Source organism: Manihot esculenta, chromosome 11 (genome assembly GCF_001659605.2).
Source record: "Manihot esculenta cultivar AM560-2 chromosome 11, M.esculenta_v8, whole genome shotgun sequence".
In the NCBI taxonomy this organism is placed as follows: Eukaryota; Viridiplantae; Streptophyta; class Magnoliopsida; order Malpighiales; family Euphorbiaceae; genus Manihot; species Manihot esculenta.
Window position 1 is genome coordinate 23,099,923 of NC_035171.2, and position 15,255 is coordinate 23,115,177.

Below are 15,255 nucleotides of genomic sequence, written 5' to 3' on the forward strand. Positions count from 1 at the left end.
TACTGGAATTATGCTAAAAACATGAAAGAAAAAATACTCTTTTCTTTTTTCAGGCACTTAAAATGGTTTTGGAAAAGGAAAATTGGCTAAAATTACAATCAGATACTGTAAAAACAATCAGTTTTGATGGGCTTGTTGGGGATGGGGCACCCTTGATCGTTCCATCAGGTGGTGACTCCACTAATATCAGATTGCGTCATTCTCATAAACTATTGAATCTGGTTGACCCTACTGCTGAGAAGAATGGTTTTACAAGTCGATCGGGTTCGGGTAGTGTGCGGGTATTGCTAAACGAATTTAGAACGGGTACGGGTAGTAAAATTAAAACACTAAACGAATTTGGGACGGATTTGAAAATTTTATATATAATCGGGTTCGGATTTGGGTACTCCCAATTTCGTGGGTACCCTACCCGTTGCAATCCCTAGTCATGCCTTCCTCTCGTCTTCTGACACAGGGTATCTCATCATGCCCAACTTGTAATAATCAAATGTGGATTTCATTTCATTAAAGAAATCTTACTCAGGGTAATAAATTTCTATCCACAAACTAAAGAGGATTAGGGAATAGGTAAATCAATTACATTTAAAGAGGGTTTGGCTTTACTTATAAAAATTATCTTATAAGCACTATTATTTGAAACTTGTAAACTTTTAAAATTTATAGCAATTCTGTTTTTTTTTTTTTTTTAATTTTTATATATATTTAATTATAAATAGTTTATAAGCCTATTTATTATTGAAATTATAAAAAATTATATTAAATAAAATGTGATGAAATTTTAAAGTTCAATAAAAATAATATAGTAATTTATTTAATCTAGCCAACTTATAAATTTAATATTTACAAGTATCAAAATAAAAAATTGACCACCCCAACTTTTTTTTTAGTATATAAACTCAAACTTGTAAATTCACAGAATATATAAACAATTAGTCAGTTTACTTTCAAAACTTATAAACTAATTTAACCAACTTTTTTTTTTAAGTTTATGGAGTTTTCACTTCATTCTTATTTCATTTGATTTGACTAGAAATGGTGACCAATTTCTCAAGTTGAACTCCGGAATGCAATGATAATTTTTATTTCATTTTTGCAATTAAATTTAACAAACGATGTTTTAGCTGAAAGAAATTTACTACACTTTGCCAGTTAAGCATCCAATACCAAAATCAAGTCTTCAATTTCATTGTTGGAATGCAGTTTTTATTTACTAACAGTAGAAAATATATGAAACTACATCCAGGCAATAATAATTAATTAAAAAAATCAAGAATGAGGCAATTTCTGAATAATTTACATGACAATTCTGCCCTATAATAAAATTTATTGTGAATTAGCAAAATTCATAAACAGTAAGTTCTTTTCAACATGATAACACATATTGCACAAATTAAACAGAGCAATGATGTTATCAATTAGTTTCCCATTCAACCACTCTAGGAGAAACACAAAATTTATCCTTGGCTCACCTGTTCCCACGAGAATGAATGAGAAATTCTTCAATGAAAGTAACAAGTAGACATGAGAGATTACCGACTTATATACAGCACAAAATATTTCTGCCAAGGATGATTTAACAGTGGCATGGGTAAACAATAAACCAAAAAAAAAAGTTTACGGGGCATTAGTAGCCTAACGAACAGTTATACAATAATGCTGAAATAAAGGCATAGCTACCAAGCATGTCTATCACCCTGAAGATTTCCGTTTCTTGCTTTTCTGTTTCTTTGCAGTTTGATTTTCCTCTCTGCACCGAGGCCTGTAAATCAAGTTCAAACTCTTTATTCAACTAATTAACTGGAGAAATTTTGACAACATTATCCCACTGAAAAATGAAAACTTTAAGAGCTTTGGATAGAATCTATATTAACAAAAAATGTTCAATAATTGAAATTGATTTCAGCAGAACCATATTGCAGCTACGTTATACAATTGAAACCGGATCATCCATTCATATTTGTGAGTGTCAGTAATACATCAAACTATGGTCAAAACTGTCAGCTTATGCCTAATTTACGACAACTCCAAACCTCTCAATGAAACTAATACAAACACATTCAAATTTCAATAAACACATAATACAGCAACTCACAAAGGGTCACAGCAAAGTTCATGCCGAAACTCCAGATAAATACAGCAAAACTAAACACATCGAAATGAGGCTGCAGATGAACAGTACTCAACTTTATTTCGTTATGCCTACAGCTTAGCTCAAGCTCACTTTTAGAGCATATAGAAAGTTGGTGGTAAAATACACTTAAGCCAACAACCAAGTAAAAATGGGAACTCATACTTGTACTATCACAATGTCTCGTCATGTCAGCTTGCACTTAATGGAGGGGAGGAAAAATGCAAGAGAAAACATAATAAGACCATTCTGATGTTAATAATAATACTTTCACTTAAACGTCAATACCTGAAACCACATTGTATTTTTTTGAAGTTCATATTCACTATGATAGAGTGAGGAACAACAAAATAAATATGAATGACAAGTTGGGAGGAATTGATGACAGTTAACATTTAGGTGTGAGCAGATTCCGTTTAAATGGAAAATACCGACAAAACCAATTTAATTTGGAATTTTGGTTCGGATTAAGAAATTTAAAAATTTTAGTCTATTCAGTTCAGTTTTGGTTTTAATGAAAATAATGCAGTAATACCAAACCAAACCGAACCGAAATAATACAAATTTAAAGATAAAAAAGCATTTAGTCATTTGTAGCCTAGAGTTACTCCATTGCATATAAACCTCAACGTCCCAAGTTCAAATCTCCAAGGCTACACAAGTTTATTTCTTTTTTTTTTCTTTTAATTTAACTAAATCTTATCTGTTTATTTCTGATGATCTTGATATATTCTTTAGTTTCTCAAATGCTAACTCTTCAAGCCATAGAGACAGTAGCAGCCTTCTCATCTTCTTCCTCCTATCTACTTGTCGCTTCTCACTCCTAAATGAAAGCATGCATAATTTTGCAAAAATTCATTTAAATCCTTTCTTACAAAATAAATCATGCCAAATGAAGGGTTTCAGAATATGGATCTATGCCATTTACACTAGAGACGATCACTTATAAAATATTAGATCTATAATACTTGGATTCCTAGAAAGCAATATCATTTTCAGGATCAGGTTTACTTATTTTTTAAATTCAAATATGTATGTTGTATTGTTCTTCCTATTTGCAAGGTTGAAGTTTCTATTTGTTGCAAGGTCGGTCCTAGTTACTTTTCCCATTTCTCTTTTTCTTCATTTTTCTTTTTAGATCTATTTGTTGATTTGTTCGTAATTTTTTTTTTACTAATTTGTATTTCTTTTTTCTTTCCCCTTTTTTTTGTTGGTGAAATACATCATAGCTATTGTATTTGTATATGTTTGTGGATTTAAGTTAAATCAAGCTTCTTAAAAGCTAAATTCTTGAGGAAATCTGGATTGTATTTCTTTTGATTTGATGTTGCCATTATAAGTGATTTTATAAATTTAAAACTGACAAATCGAGCTGAATTAATTCAGTTTAATTTAATATTCAGTTGGATTTGGTATATATTTTTAATGAGTTCAGTTTATTTGGCTTTTCAAAATTTTAAACCAAATCGAATCAAACATGCTCACCCCTAGTTATATTAGTGAAGATGGCAGCAAATTACTGTTTACAATCAACACTAACTTCCTATCATAACATTAAATACAAAGAAAAATAAAACAATAGAAACCAGGAGAGACTCCCGTCTAGCTCAAGCTGCCCAGCAAAAGCTGCCTTAAAAGAAAACTAACCCTCCATCCCTTTTCTGAAGTGCTTTATTTAGTCATGAGTATTCGTGGCCCTTCAGCTCAATGTTCCCTTTTGATTGCCTTCTGTGAATTTCTCCCAACTGCATAACCTCCAATTTTGTCTTTTTCTCCAGCCTCACCTTTGGGCTCTTCCATTACATTTTCCACAAATTCTTTTTCCCTCACATTCCTTGTATAATAGATTCTTCCATTACATTTTCCACAAATTCTTTTTCCCTCACATTCCTTGTATAATAGATTTTCACCGTCTTTGGATCATGGCCTATACTTTCGGAGGCCTTGGTTGGGATACTTCTATCAGTATACCACTAGCAATGGATAATCTTATAATGGGAGAAAAATAGCTCTTTTATACATTTTCCTTCCATAGCTGAAACTCTTACATATGTTGCTTGTTATTTTCTCCTGTCCATCTTTCTTTTGTTTCTTTCTAAAAATCAAGGGACACTAGAAGTTGTCATACTTGAATTTAATTTTTGGAGTACTTGTTTAATGACAATATTATCAACATAGATCACCAAGTAGATGCATCTATTACCACTATGACGAAAAAATACAGAATGATCATAATTATTTCGAGACGTTTCAAACTGTTGAACTACAGTGCCAAATCGTCCAAACCATACACTTGGAGACTATTTTAGTCCATACAAATAGCGCCGAAGACAACATACTAAGTCTAACTCCCCCTAAGCAATAAACCCCAGAGGTTGCTCCATATAAACTTCTTCGTCGAGCTCTCTATGAAAAAAGACATTTTTAATGTCCAGTTGATGAAGGGTCTAGTGACTAATTGCAACCAATGAGATAAGGAGGCGAACATAAGCTATTTTGGCAACTGAAGAGAAAGTACCACTGTAACCAAGCCAAAAAATCTGTGTAACCTTTAGCCACAAGGCGAGCTTTAAGGCAATCCATTTTGCCATCAGGTCCCACCTTAACTATATAAATCCATCGACAATCAACAGTAGACTTGTTAGGTGGTAAAGATATCAATTTCCAAGTTCCATTGTTATAAAGAACAGTCATTTCCTCAACCATGTCATTACACCAACCAAGATGATCCAATACTTCTCTAACTGTCTTGGGTATGAGACAGCAGAAACAAAAATATAATAAGGAGACAAATGATGGTAACTCACAAAATTATAAATGGAATGAGAATTTCGAAAAAAAACGAATACCTTTTCGAAAAGTAAGAGGGGTAGTTGTTGCTACTGAAGGCATGACCGAAGTAGGTGATGATAGAAAGGGAAGTGAGTCATTAGAAGTACCTGCATCAGGGAGAGAAATGTCATTATTATTAGCAGATGGGTGAGGTCCACATGTGTAGACCTAAATAGGTGGCATAGAAGTGGGAGATGGACATACTTGAGGCAGAGGAGAAATAAGAGTCGGAGGTATAGGTAAAGCTCTAGGAACAAAGGTTTTGTGTGCTGGACTAGAAAAAAGTAAGAAAAGGTTTTTAAAAAGGTGACATCTGCAGACAAAAAATATTTGTTAGTAGTAGGGTCATAGCATTTGTAACCTTTTTGAAGCTGTGAATAGCCGAGAAAGACATGATTTGGGTTGGAGTTTGTCTTTGCCAAGAGTACAATTATGAACAAAGCATATACATCCGAAAACACGCACAGACAACTGGATGGAATTCTGATTAAGAAATAGAACAGAATGAGGACTTTGATACAGTAAAACAGAAAAAGGCATTCGGTTAATCAAGTAACAAGCAGTAAGGACAGCTTCCCCTAAAAAATGCAACGAAACATTGTGATATAGGGGTAAGGTGCAAGCTGTTTCAATTAAATGTCGATTTTTTTGCTCGGCAACTTTATTTTATTGTGGGGTATAAGAACAAAAAGTTTGGTGAGTAATACCCTGAGTAAACAAGAAATAAGTGAATGAGAAAAATAAATATTCCCTTGCATTATCACTTCGTAATATCTTAATGTGAACACCAAATTGATTATGGATTTTAGCATAAAACTTCTGAAAAATAGAGAACAATTCAAATTTTTTATCAGAAAAAACCAAGTGCAATGGGAATAGTCATCAATAAAGATAACTAAATATTGAAATCTCAGACTAACCCGACTTAAACCCCAAATATCTTAATGAATAATGTTAAACATAGAAGTTGCCCTATTATTGACTCGCTTGGGAAAAGAAGCTTGAGTTTGCTTCCCAAGTTGACAAGACTTGCATTCTAAAGAAAGCAAGAAAGAGAGACTAGGAACTAGTTTTTATAACTTGTTCAGACTTGGATGTCCCCAACGACTATAAATGAGTTCAACAGAAGTGGTAGACACAAAAGCAATTGGAGAGTTAGAAGTGGAAAAATAGTACAATCTTTGTGACTCATATCCTGCTCCAATCATCTTACCAATACTCTAGTCCTGCACAACCACAGATTCAGCAATAAAGATGACTAAACAGTGAAGATCTTTAGTCAATTTGCTAATAGAGATTAGATTATATGGACATTCAGGGTAAATAAAATATTAGTCAATGGGATAAAAGAAAGGAGATATACGTTATCGATCCCTTTAACTTGAGTTTATGAATCATTAGTTAATGTGACTTTAGATGGTGTAGAAGGTGAAACAAGAGTAGAAAAGAGATTGAAATTACCAGAGATATGATCAGAAGCACCAGAGTCGAGATTCCATGAACCAATGGATAAAGACTTGGTTAGATGAGCAAAAGAATTACCAGAATGAGCAATATTTGATTGGGCCATGGGGACTGAATCTGCAGGAAAAAAAAAAATCTGTGACCATGAACAATATATCCAAAGCTAATGTTTACAAGGGACATGTAAAGAAGAGCTGGGCGGGTGACCGAACCAAGTGGGCTGGAGTCGCCAGCATCGGAGAGATGCTGGAGGAAGGGTCTCCAGCGTGAAAAAGTCACCGGAGAACAGTTCACGTGCAGGCACGTGCATCGAAGTCAGACAACTTGGGCAGCGCATGGAGCTGGTTCTGGTGGTGAAGCTTCACTGGATCACCGATCGAAAGCTAGCGAGAATGGTGGGCTAGGTGGTGAAACAAATTGATTTCCAGAAAGTCTCCAAAGGAAGGTGGCAGATCTGCCACTCACAGCTAAATCAAGTTTCTTAACTCTGATACCATAAAAACAGTGATAAAAAAAGAATAGAAGCAAAAACTTTGAGAGAAAATGCTTGATCATTCCCCTTAAGCCAATTGGGGTATAAATACTACTTACAAGAATAAATTAATTCCCTAATTATAACCTAATCATATCCCAATCATATCACAATCATATCCCTAATTATGTACACAATCACTACAAATCTAGACTATTTACGAAAAGTATCTCAACACAGTCAATCGTCTTATGACGAGATCCACAGCTTGAGACCTTAACACCCGGTTGCTCAATTGAAACTTTTTCCTTAAGAACACCATCACAGAAGGTTTATTTAACATTAGCTGATAGACCTTCCAACCTTTATGAGCAACGAGTGCAAGCAACAAACTAGTTGTATCAAATCTAGATACAACAATAAAAGTTTCAATGAAGTTAATACCTTGTTGCTGAAAATAAACTCAGTACTAGTTTGGATTTGTATTTCTGATTCCCACTTTGTACCATTCACTTGTTGATCTTTTGGTCTGTCAACTAGTAACCAGTGACATTTTTTACTAGGGAAAATTACTTTTAGTTTCTGAGTTTAACGTAATTAATACTTAAGTCCCTTTATTTTGAAAATCCAACACTTAAGTCTCTTAGTTACTATTCCGTCAAAACTCGCAATCCTTCTGTCCAAAATTGTCGTTTGGTCAAAGAGTCTAGGGTGAGATGATTTTTTTTTCCAAAAGTGCCCTTAATAAACTTGTTAAAAACCCCCCAACGTGAAATCCCTAAAAGATTTTCTACCCCTCTTTTGATTATTATGTGATTTGCTCTGATCACATCTGATAGAAATGTTAAGGGTTAAGGAATGAACAATAGAGGAGTTTCATATACTTTTGGTCCTGATATCCCTCCCTTTTATATTTGTCTATCGCTCTTCTCTTTCTAGACACTGGCATGATTCCTTTTCACTTATTTTTTTGTTTTTTTTTTTTTTGGGGAGGTTGCCTGGGTTTTAGGTTGTGGAGCATGGGTATGCGTTCTTTGTAGAAAGGCAGCTTGTCACTATTTTTTAAGCTTCCAACTATTGTGGTGAATTTGATAATGTTGGTTCTATTATGAGTGTAGATGAAAATCTGAGTGCTCCTTCCAAATTTTGAAGCGTGCTGAGAAAAAAGCAAAATATATGATGCCAAATAAAATGTGACAAGTGCAGCATCTTTGATCCCTAGTCTTTTAAAGCATGGTTATAAATTGCCTTCTGTTCTCTAGTTTTGACATTGCTGAGATTTAGGGATTTCACTTTGAGGTTTTTAACAAGTTTATTAAGGGTATTTTTGGAAAAAAAGTCACCTCTCACCTTAGACTCTGACTAAACGGCTATTTTGGAGGGAAAGACGGTGAATTTTGATGGAAATTAAGTGTTGGATCATCAAAATAGAGAGACAGAAATATTAATTACGCTAAACCTCAAGGACTAAAAAGTAATTTTTCCTTTTTACTATCATATTAAATTCTTCCTCCATGGAAGCTTTCCAATTTGGAGACTGCAAAGCTCAACTATGGCAAGTTCAAATAGAGAAGCTTACATCATAATCGAAGAATTCTGCTCTAGTTAGGAGCTAATGCTAACTAGAGTATTACAAGCAGATTACTGAATAAAATCATCTAATCTCAATGAATTGAAACTTTTATTGGTGCGATTCATTACTTCTGTCTGTCCGTCTGACTATGGGTGATATGCAGAGGAGAAGGTCAATTTTGTTCCACATAAACGAAATAATTCTTGCGAAAAATAACTGGTAGAGATCACATCTTTATCAATGACAATGGATTCCAGTCGTCCATGGAGACAAAAAACAATCAAGAGAAAAATATGGACAATACTCAGCTATATAGGGCAGAGATATCGGGATAAAGTGCGCATATTTGGAGCATCTATCCACTATCACTAGGATAATTGATTTGTTGCCTGCTTTAGGGAGCCCCTCAACAAAGTCTATTGAAATATTTGCCCATATTTGTGTTGGTAATGCCAACGGTTGTAATAAACCTGCTAGATTAAGGTTTGAAGTTTTGTTCTATTGCAGACGGTGCATGAATCCACAAATTCATTTATTTTTGCCTTTAAGCCTTGCCAAAAAAAAAAATCTTGGCCAATGCACTGCAAGGTTTTCTGGACTCTCTCACACGTTACATTATGCACATCCGTCAGGATTGTGGTAAGCAAGGGTGAAGAGCGGCTGGGATAAACTCGTCAATAAAAAAATTAGGCCATTATCAAGTGCTCAATAGCTCCCATTTCTTCCTTCTCAATCTTACTTCGAAGCTGGGATAGAGACTTTGTAGTGGATAATTCGTTTCTGATTGCATAAAAAATGAGTATGGTGGGTCGAGAGAGAGCAAACAAAACAGCAGTATCTTCATCACGATGGGAAAGGGCATCAGCAACTCTATTCAAATTACCACCCTGATACTCTACCTGCTCAAGCCCATCAATTTACTGATCCAACGTTGTTGAGGCGATGTGGAAAGGCATTGCGGAATTTTTACCTCTGGCACATGGGCATAACAAATGCTGCCAAAGACTTTCAAGCGTGTCACTTATGGTTTCACACTTGTCCAAGCTTCATGAGGTGTTTTATCATCAATAGCTTTAGTTGGAAGTCTATTCTGCAAATACACAGCAGTATTAACTGCTTCAGTCCATTAATTTGGTAATCCCTTTTCAAACAGCAAGCACTGTGCCATGTTCATGATTGATCTATTCTTTCGCTCATACCAATTTGTTGAGGTGTATAAGTGACTGAGAGTTGATGACAGATGTCTGCCTTTCAAAGATATGAATGAAACTAAGAAGAATATATTCAGCCATTGTCAGATCTTAAAATTTTGATATCATGTGCACTTTGGTTCTCTGCAGCAGCCTTGAACTTCTGAAACATGAAACACACTTCAGACTTACTTTTGAGGAAATAACATAGCAATTCCTTGAAAAAAAATCAATAAATAAATAAAATATTTGCTGCAATTGTAAGGTGTGCTCATTGGACCACATATATCTATACGAACCAGCTAGAGCTTCTCAGTTGCTCTCCAAGCTTGGTTTACAAGAAATGGAATCTTGCTCAACTTAACAAGTTGATAGGTACAACAAACATCAGAAATTACACCCACAGAAGGCAAATCATTCACCATTTAACTTTTTTCAAGCAATTTCAAAGCACCATAATCTACGTGGCCCAGCCTCTTGCGCACAAGCAAGATTCAAATTCAATAGTAGCAAAAGCTTCAACTACATTTTTCCAATCAATATTAAAGCCCTATTTATTTATTCTAACTGACAAGAGCTTTGTACCAGAAGGATCAATAATTTCACCGAACTTGTTTTTGAATTTAAGCGAATAATTTTATCTAACAACTACCCACCATATGTGAAATCTCATGCACAAACAACGCATCAGAGATGAGCTTCTACCTGAAATATTTTGCACAAACACAACACCTTTGCCTTTGACATCCAGTAGTCTCCCATCACCAAGCTTTACTATGGAAGCATTTTTCTGCCCAAAGTTTTAAAATTTTTTAGATTGCTACCATATGACGAGTAAAGCCACTGTCAATCATCTAGGCACCAGTGTTTTGAATTGCAGCAGAACATTTTGCAACAATAGAAGCAACAAAGTTTCTCCTCCTGAATTTCAGATCCTTCAATGACTTGAGCAGCCTGTCCTTGATTTTGTAGACTAGAATTTCCAGGAAAAACCCTTTTAACGTGTCCAAATGCTTGCAAGTTTGCACTAGACCCCAGGCCTAGTAATTTTCAATGTGGTTTTTCGTCTTACAATGAGAACCAGGCGGATACTTACGTTTTCTGACTCTTCCTTTGTTATTCTGGTTAAATCTTTTATCTTTACGTCTCTTTGAATGAAAGCCATTCTTTACATCACCCGCTTGCACCTTGCTATTTGAGATGCAACAAGTGCACTTTTAGTGGAGCTCTCTTAATGCTTTCCGTCATTCAACACCTTGTAGAGCATTTTCAAGTGAGGAAATTTTCACCTCAAATCTTTACTAGAAGAGTTACCATTACCTTTTCCACAACTCTTCTTTCCGGTAAATCCTTACCTTACTTTATTAATGTAATACAACAGATTGGAGAATAGAAAATTGCATTCTCTTAATCAAATGGTATATATATAGATTACAAGATATGAATATGGAAACTAAATCAATCACCTACGTAATTAAGCCTATAACTATGCCAATGATTATGTTATTTACAGCTTATATACCATAACACTTCCCCTCAAACTGGAGCATAGATATTAATCATGCCTAGCTTGTTACAAAGTTATTCCACTAGAGGTCCATTTACCGCTTTGCTCAATTGGTCATCTAGTTGCTCTACTGTCTTCACATGTCCAGTAAAAATTACATTTTCTTGTATTTTCTCACGGATAAAGTGGCAATCCACTTCAATATGATAAGTTCGTTCATGATACACAGCATTTGAGGCAATATAGAGAGTTACCTGATTATCACACCAAAGCATTGCTAGTGAAATAGACTTGACCAACTGGAAGTTTGACTGAGACAGAAACTTGAGCACTGGTAGGTCCACTATCATCGGACTGAATAGGAGAAAAGGCACTAGAGGAAATCACACTATCTGAGATGAGTTTGTAAATGAGCCCTTCATCTCCCTCTTCCTGACTTGTATAGGTGGATGTTACAGAAAAGAATGGTTCTCTGTCAACAAGGACCACATTTGAGACTAAAAATCTATTAAGCTCAAGAGAATAACAACAATACCCTTTCTGAAAGCGAGAGTACCCCAAAAAGACACTTCAAAGCTTTGGAATCCAATTTGGTAATATGAGATCGGAAATCACGAACAAAACAAGTACAACTAAACACCCATGGCTCCAAAGGAAACAATAACTTGTCACGAATTCATCATGCACCTTCCAAAAATATGTTGGAAGATGCAGTCTTAGATGTAGCTTATCTAATTAATAGAATGTCTCTCAAAACTCTTGCTTTCGAAAGCCCTTTAGAGGTGTTACAAGGGAAAAATATTTATACTATTCTACCAGAAGTGATCGGGTGCATGTGTTTTTGTTGACTTATTTACTAATCCTAGCTGATTCTAGAGATTTGATTTGATCTGATTAGGATCCTTAATTATCTCTGTAATTATTATTTGATTATTTGCTTCCTGTTTAGATATGATTCTCTGTGTATAAATAGTCATGTAGACCAATTATAAAGATTAAGAGTGAAATACAAGAATACTCAAAATTTTCCCCAAAATTCTTCATGGTATCAAAGCCTTTTCCTGATTTTTTTGGTCCAAATTCAATTTTTCCTCTTTAGGGTTTTAAAACCCTAGATCTACCTTTTTGGTACTAACCCATTTAGGAGCCTCTCAATCTCTCACCGCCGGCACCAGGAGAACCGCCGGACTGCCGCCGGCCGATCGACAAGCTCCGACGCCGGAAACGCCTACGCGTGAGGCTCACACGCCACCCCTTCCCGGCCCGTGACCCGTCGCTTCCCGGCGCGTGACCCATCGTCTGTCACTGCTTTGCTGCTCCAATCACTCCGGCGACGATTCCGATCATCTTTCCGGCCTTCCCGTGCTGCTACTCAGTCTTTTTGGTGAATCGATTGGGCTCTCTTGTGTGTACAACCTTGGATACCTCCTATTCTATCACAGTTTATAAACCTTTACCATGGCAGAAGGTAAAAGGGTGTCAATGACAAAAGGTAAAAGGGTGTCGATAGCAGAAGGTAAAAGAGTCTCGCTTTCTAACTCTGATTTCTCATTCTTTAGTGCCACATCTGACTTTGCAAAGTCAGGTAATGCTTCATCTCTTCATAATATTCCATGGATTATCGATTCTGGTGCGAATAGACACATGACAGGTTCTTCTAAAGGCTTTCTCAATTATTTTCCTTCCCTAACCAAAGATAGTGTCAAAATTGCTGATGGCTCTTTTACTCCCATATCCGGAACAGGTTCCGTTATTTGCACATCCAATATTAAATTATCATCTGTCCTCCATGTTCCCCACTTTCCTGTCAACCTTTTATCTGTTAGTGCTATTACCAATGCCCTTAATTGTAAAATTGAATTTTTTCCTAATCATTGTGTTATTCAGGATCTTCACACAGGAAAGAGGATTGGCAATGGTAGACTGCATGATGGCTTATATATGTTGGAGGGTGATCCAGGTTCTTCGATATCTCACGCCTGTTTTGGAGAAAATAAGGATGTCAATCAGGAAATAATACAGTGGCACAGACGGTTAGGGCATCCATCATTCTTTGCCTTAGAAAAACTTTATCCTAATTTGTTTGCTAGAACTCGGTTTGATTCTCTATTTTGTGATGCTTGTGAGTATGCTAAACACACTAGAACATCCTATCCTTTGAGTCATAATAAAAGTCAAATTCCTTTTGCGACTATTCATTCTGATGTGTGGGGGCCTACTCAAACTGTCTCCTTGTCTGGTAATCGATGGTTTGTCACCTTTATTGATTGTTGTACTCGAATGACTTGGGTCTATTTGATTAAAGCTAAAAGTGATGTCTTTTCTTGTTTTCAATCCTTTCATAAGATGGTTTGTACTCAATTTGATACTAAGGTGAAAATTTTGAGAACTGACAATGGAAGAGAATACATGGATAGTAGCTTTTTTGCTTATTTGGAGAGTAATGGGATAATACACCAGACTAGTTGTCCTTATACTAGTGTTCAAAATGGCGTTGCTGAGAGGAAAAATAGGCATCTATTGGAGGTAGCTCGATCTCTTATGTTCACCATGAATCTACCCAAAGCATATTGGGGAGATGCAATTCTTGCATCTGCTTATCTTATCAATAGAATGTCTCTCAAGACCCTTGACTTTAAGAGTCCTTTGGCGGTTCTACAAGGGAAGAATTCATACGTTGTTCCACCAAAAGTATTTGGGTGTGTTTGCTTTGTCCATACTAGAACGGCAGGAAAACTGGATCCCAAGGCCCTTAAATGTGTGTTTGTTGGGAATTCTCCAACACAGAAGGGATACAAGTGTTATCATCCTCCCTCTAGGAAATACTTTGTTAGTATGGATGTTACCTTCCGAGAAACTGAACCCTACTTCAGTACCACCCACTCACCTCTTCAGGAGGAGAATAATGAGCAAGAAGAGGTGATCCCGAATTCTGTGATTCTGAATGATATGGTTCAACTAGAAAGTTTCAATCCGAGAGTTCTTAAATATGTGCTTGTTGGGTACTCTCCCACACGTAAGGGTTATAAGTGTTACCACCATCCATGTAGAAAATACTTTGTCAATATGGATGTTACGCTTAGAAAGACTGAACCTTATTTCAATACCTCTTCAGGGGGAGGACAATGAGAGAGAATAGACAATTCTTTGCCCTATAACTCTAGAGCGTTTTACTCAAAAGGAGACTACTATATGGGGGAGACTATTAGTAATCAGGAAAATATAATTGGGCATTTGGATAAATTAAATTTAAGGAGATACTCAAGAAGAGACACAACAGAAGCAAAAAAAAGTCATTTCAGTCTACTCAGTGTCATAAATCTTCCTCTTCTCCATCTGGTAAGTCAACTCTAAACTTTGAGCCCATTGATGATATAAATAAACCAATTGCTCAAAGAAAAAGAGTTAGGTATTGCACAAAACACTCTATTTTTAACTCTCTCTTATGATTCTTTGTCTCAATCCTATAGAGCTTTTACTTTGTCTATTTCCTCTATGTCTATCCCACAGGATTGAAAGTAAGCTTGAAAATATTCTAATTGGAAGGGTACAACGACTGAAGAAGTAAAAGTCTTGGCTAAAAATGAGATCTAGAATGGTTTGCAAGTTGGGCACATGTGATTTCTACACACCAACTTCAAGGAGAGTGACCAACGTAGAAGGTTTCTAATTAGGAGGATTTATATCTTTGGGATCCTAATTAGCTTTGATTATAGGGATTTTATTTTTATTGTAAATATTCCAAATTTAGGCTAATTCTTTGTGTATAAATACTCAAACCTTGTAAAGATCAATTTAATTGGAATAAAATTAAAAATTCCTCCTAAAATTCTTCACCTTTTCTTCATATAATTTGATCCTATTCAATGTTGGATTTTGTGGCAATTCAATTTCAAATTCTAATTCAACGGCTTCCAACACTAGCAGACTCTTGAGATATGCTTCCATTGTCACTGACCACATAATAATTTTCTAGTTGATTGTTTATGGGAAAAGAAAAGAAAAATGATGAAACATGCATGTTCAAAAAAAATGATGAAACAGGCATTGCATGCATGTTCAAGTACAAGAATTGATTTATAAGTT

General features: G+C 35.5%; 1 protein-coding gene across 1 annotated transcript in view; it reads right to left on the reverse strand.

Annotated features, from left to right (window-relative positions):
• Positions 1-1,388: 1,388 nt before the first annotated feature.
• The window catches only part of LOC110626432 (lysine-specific demethylase JMJ25-like), a 32,934-nt gene continuing 19,067 nt past the window's right edge, over positions 1,389-15,255 (reverse strand). The window contains 1 exon segment of the mRNA XM_043961570.1: positions 1,389-1,762. Coding sequence (XP_043817505.1) covers positions 1,693-1,762 — 70 coding nt within the window. The 3' untranslated portion in view covers positions 1,389-1,692.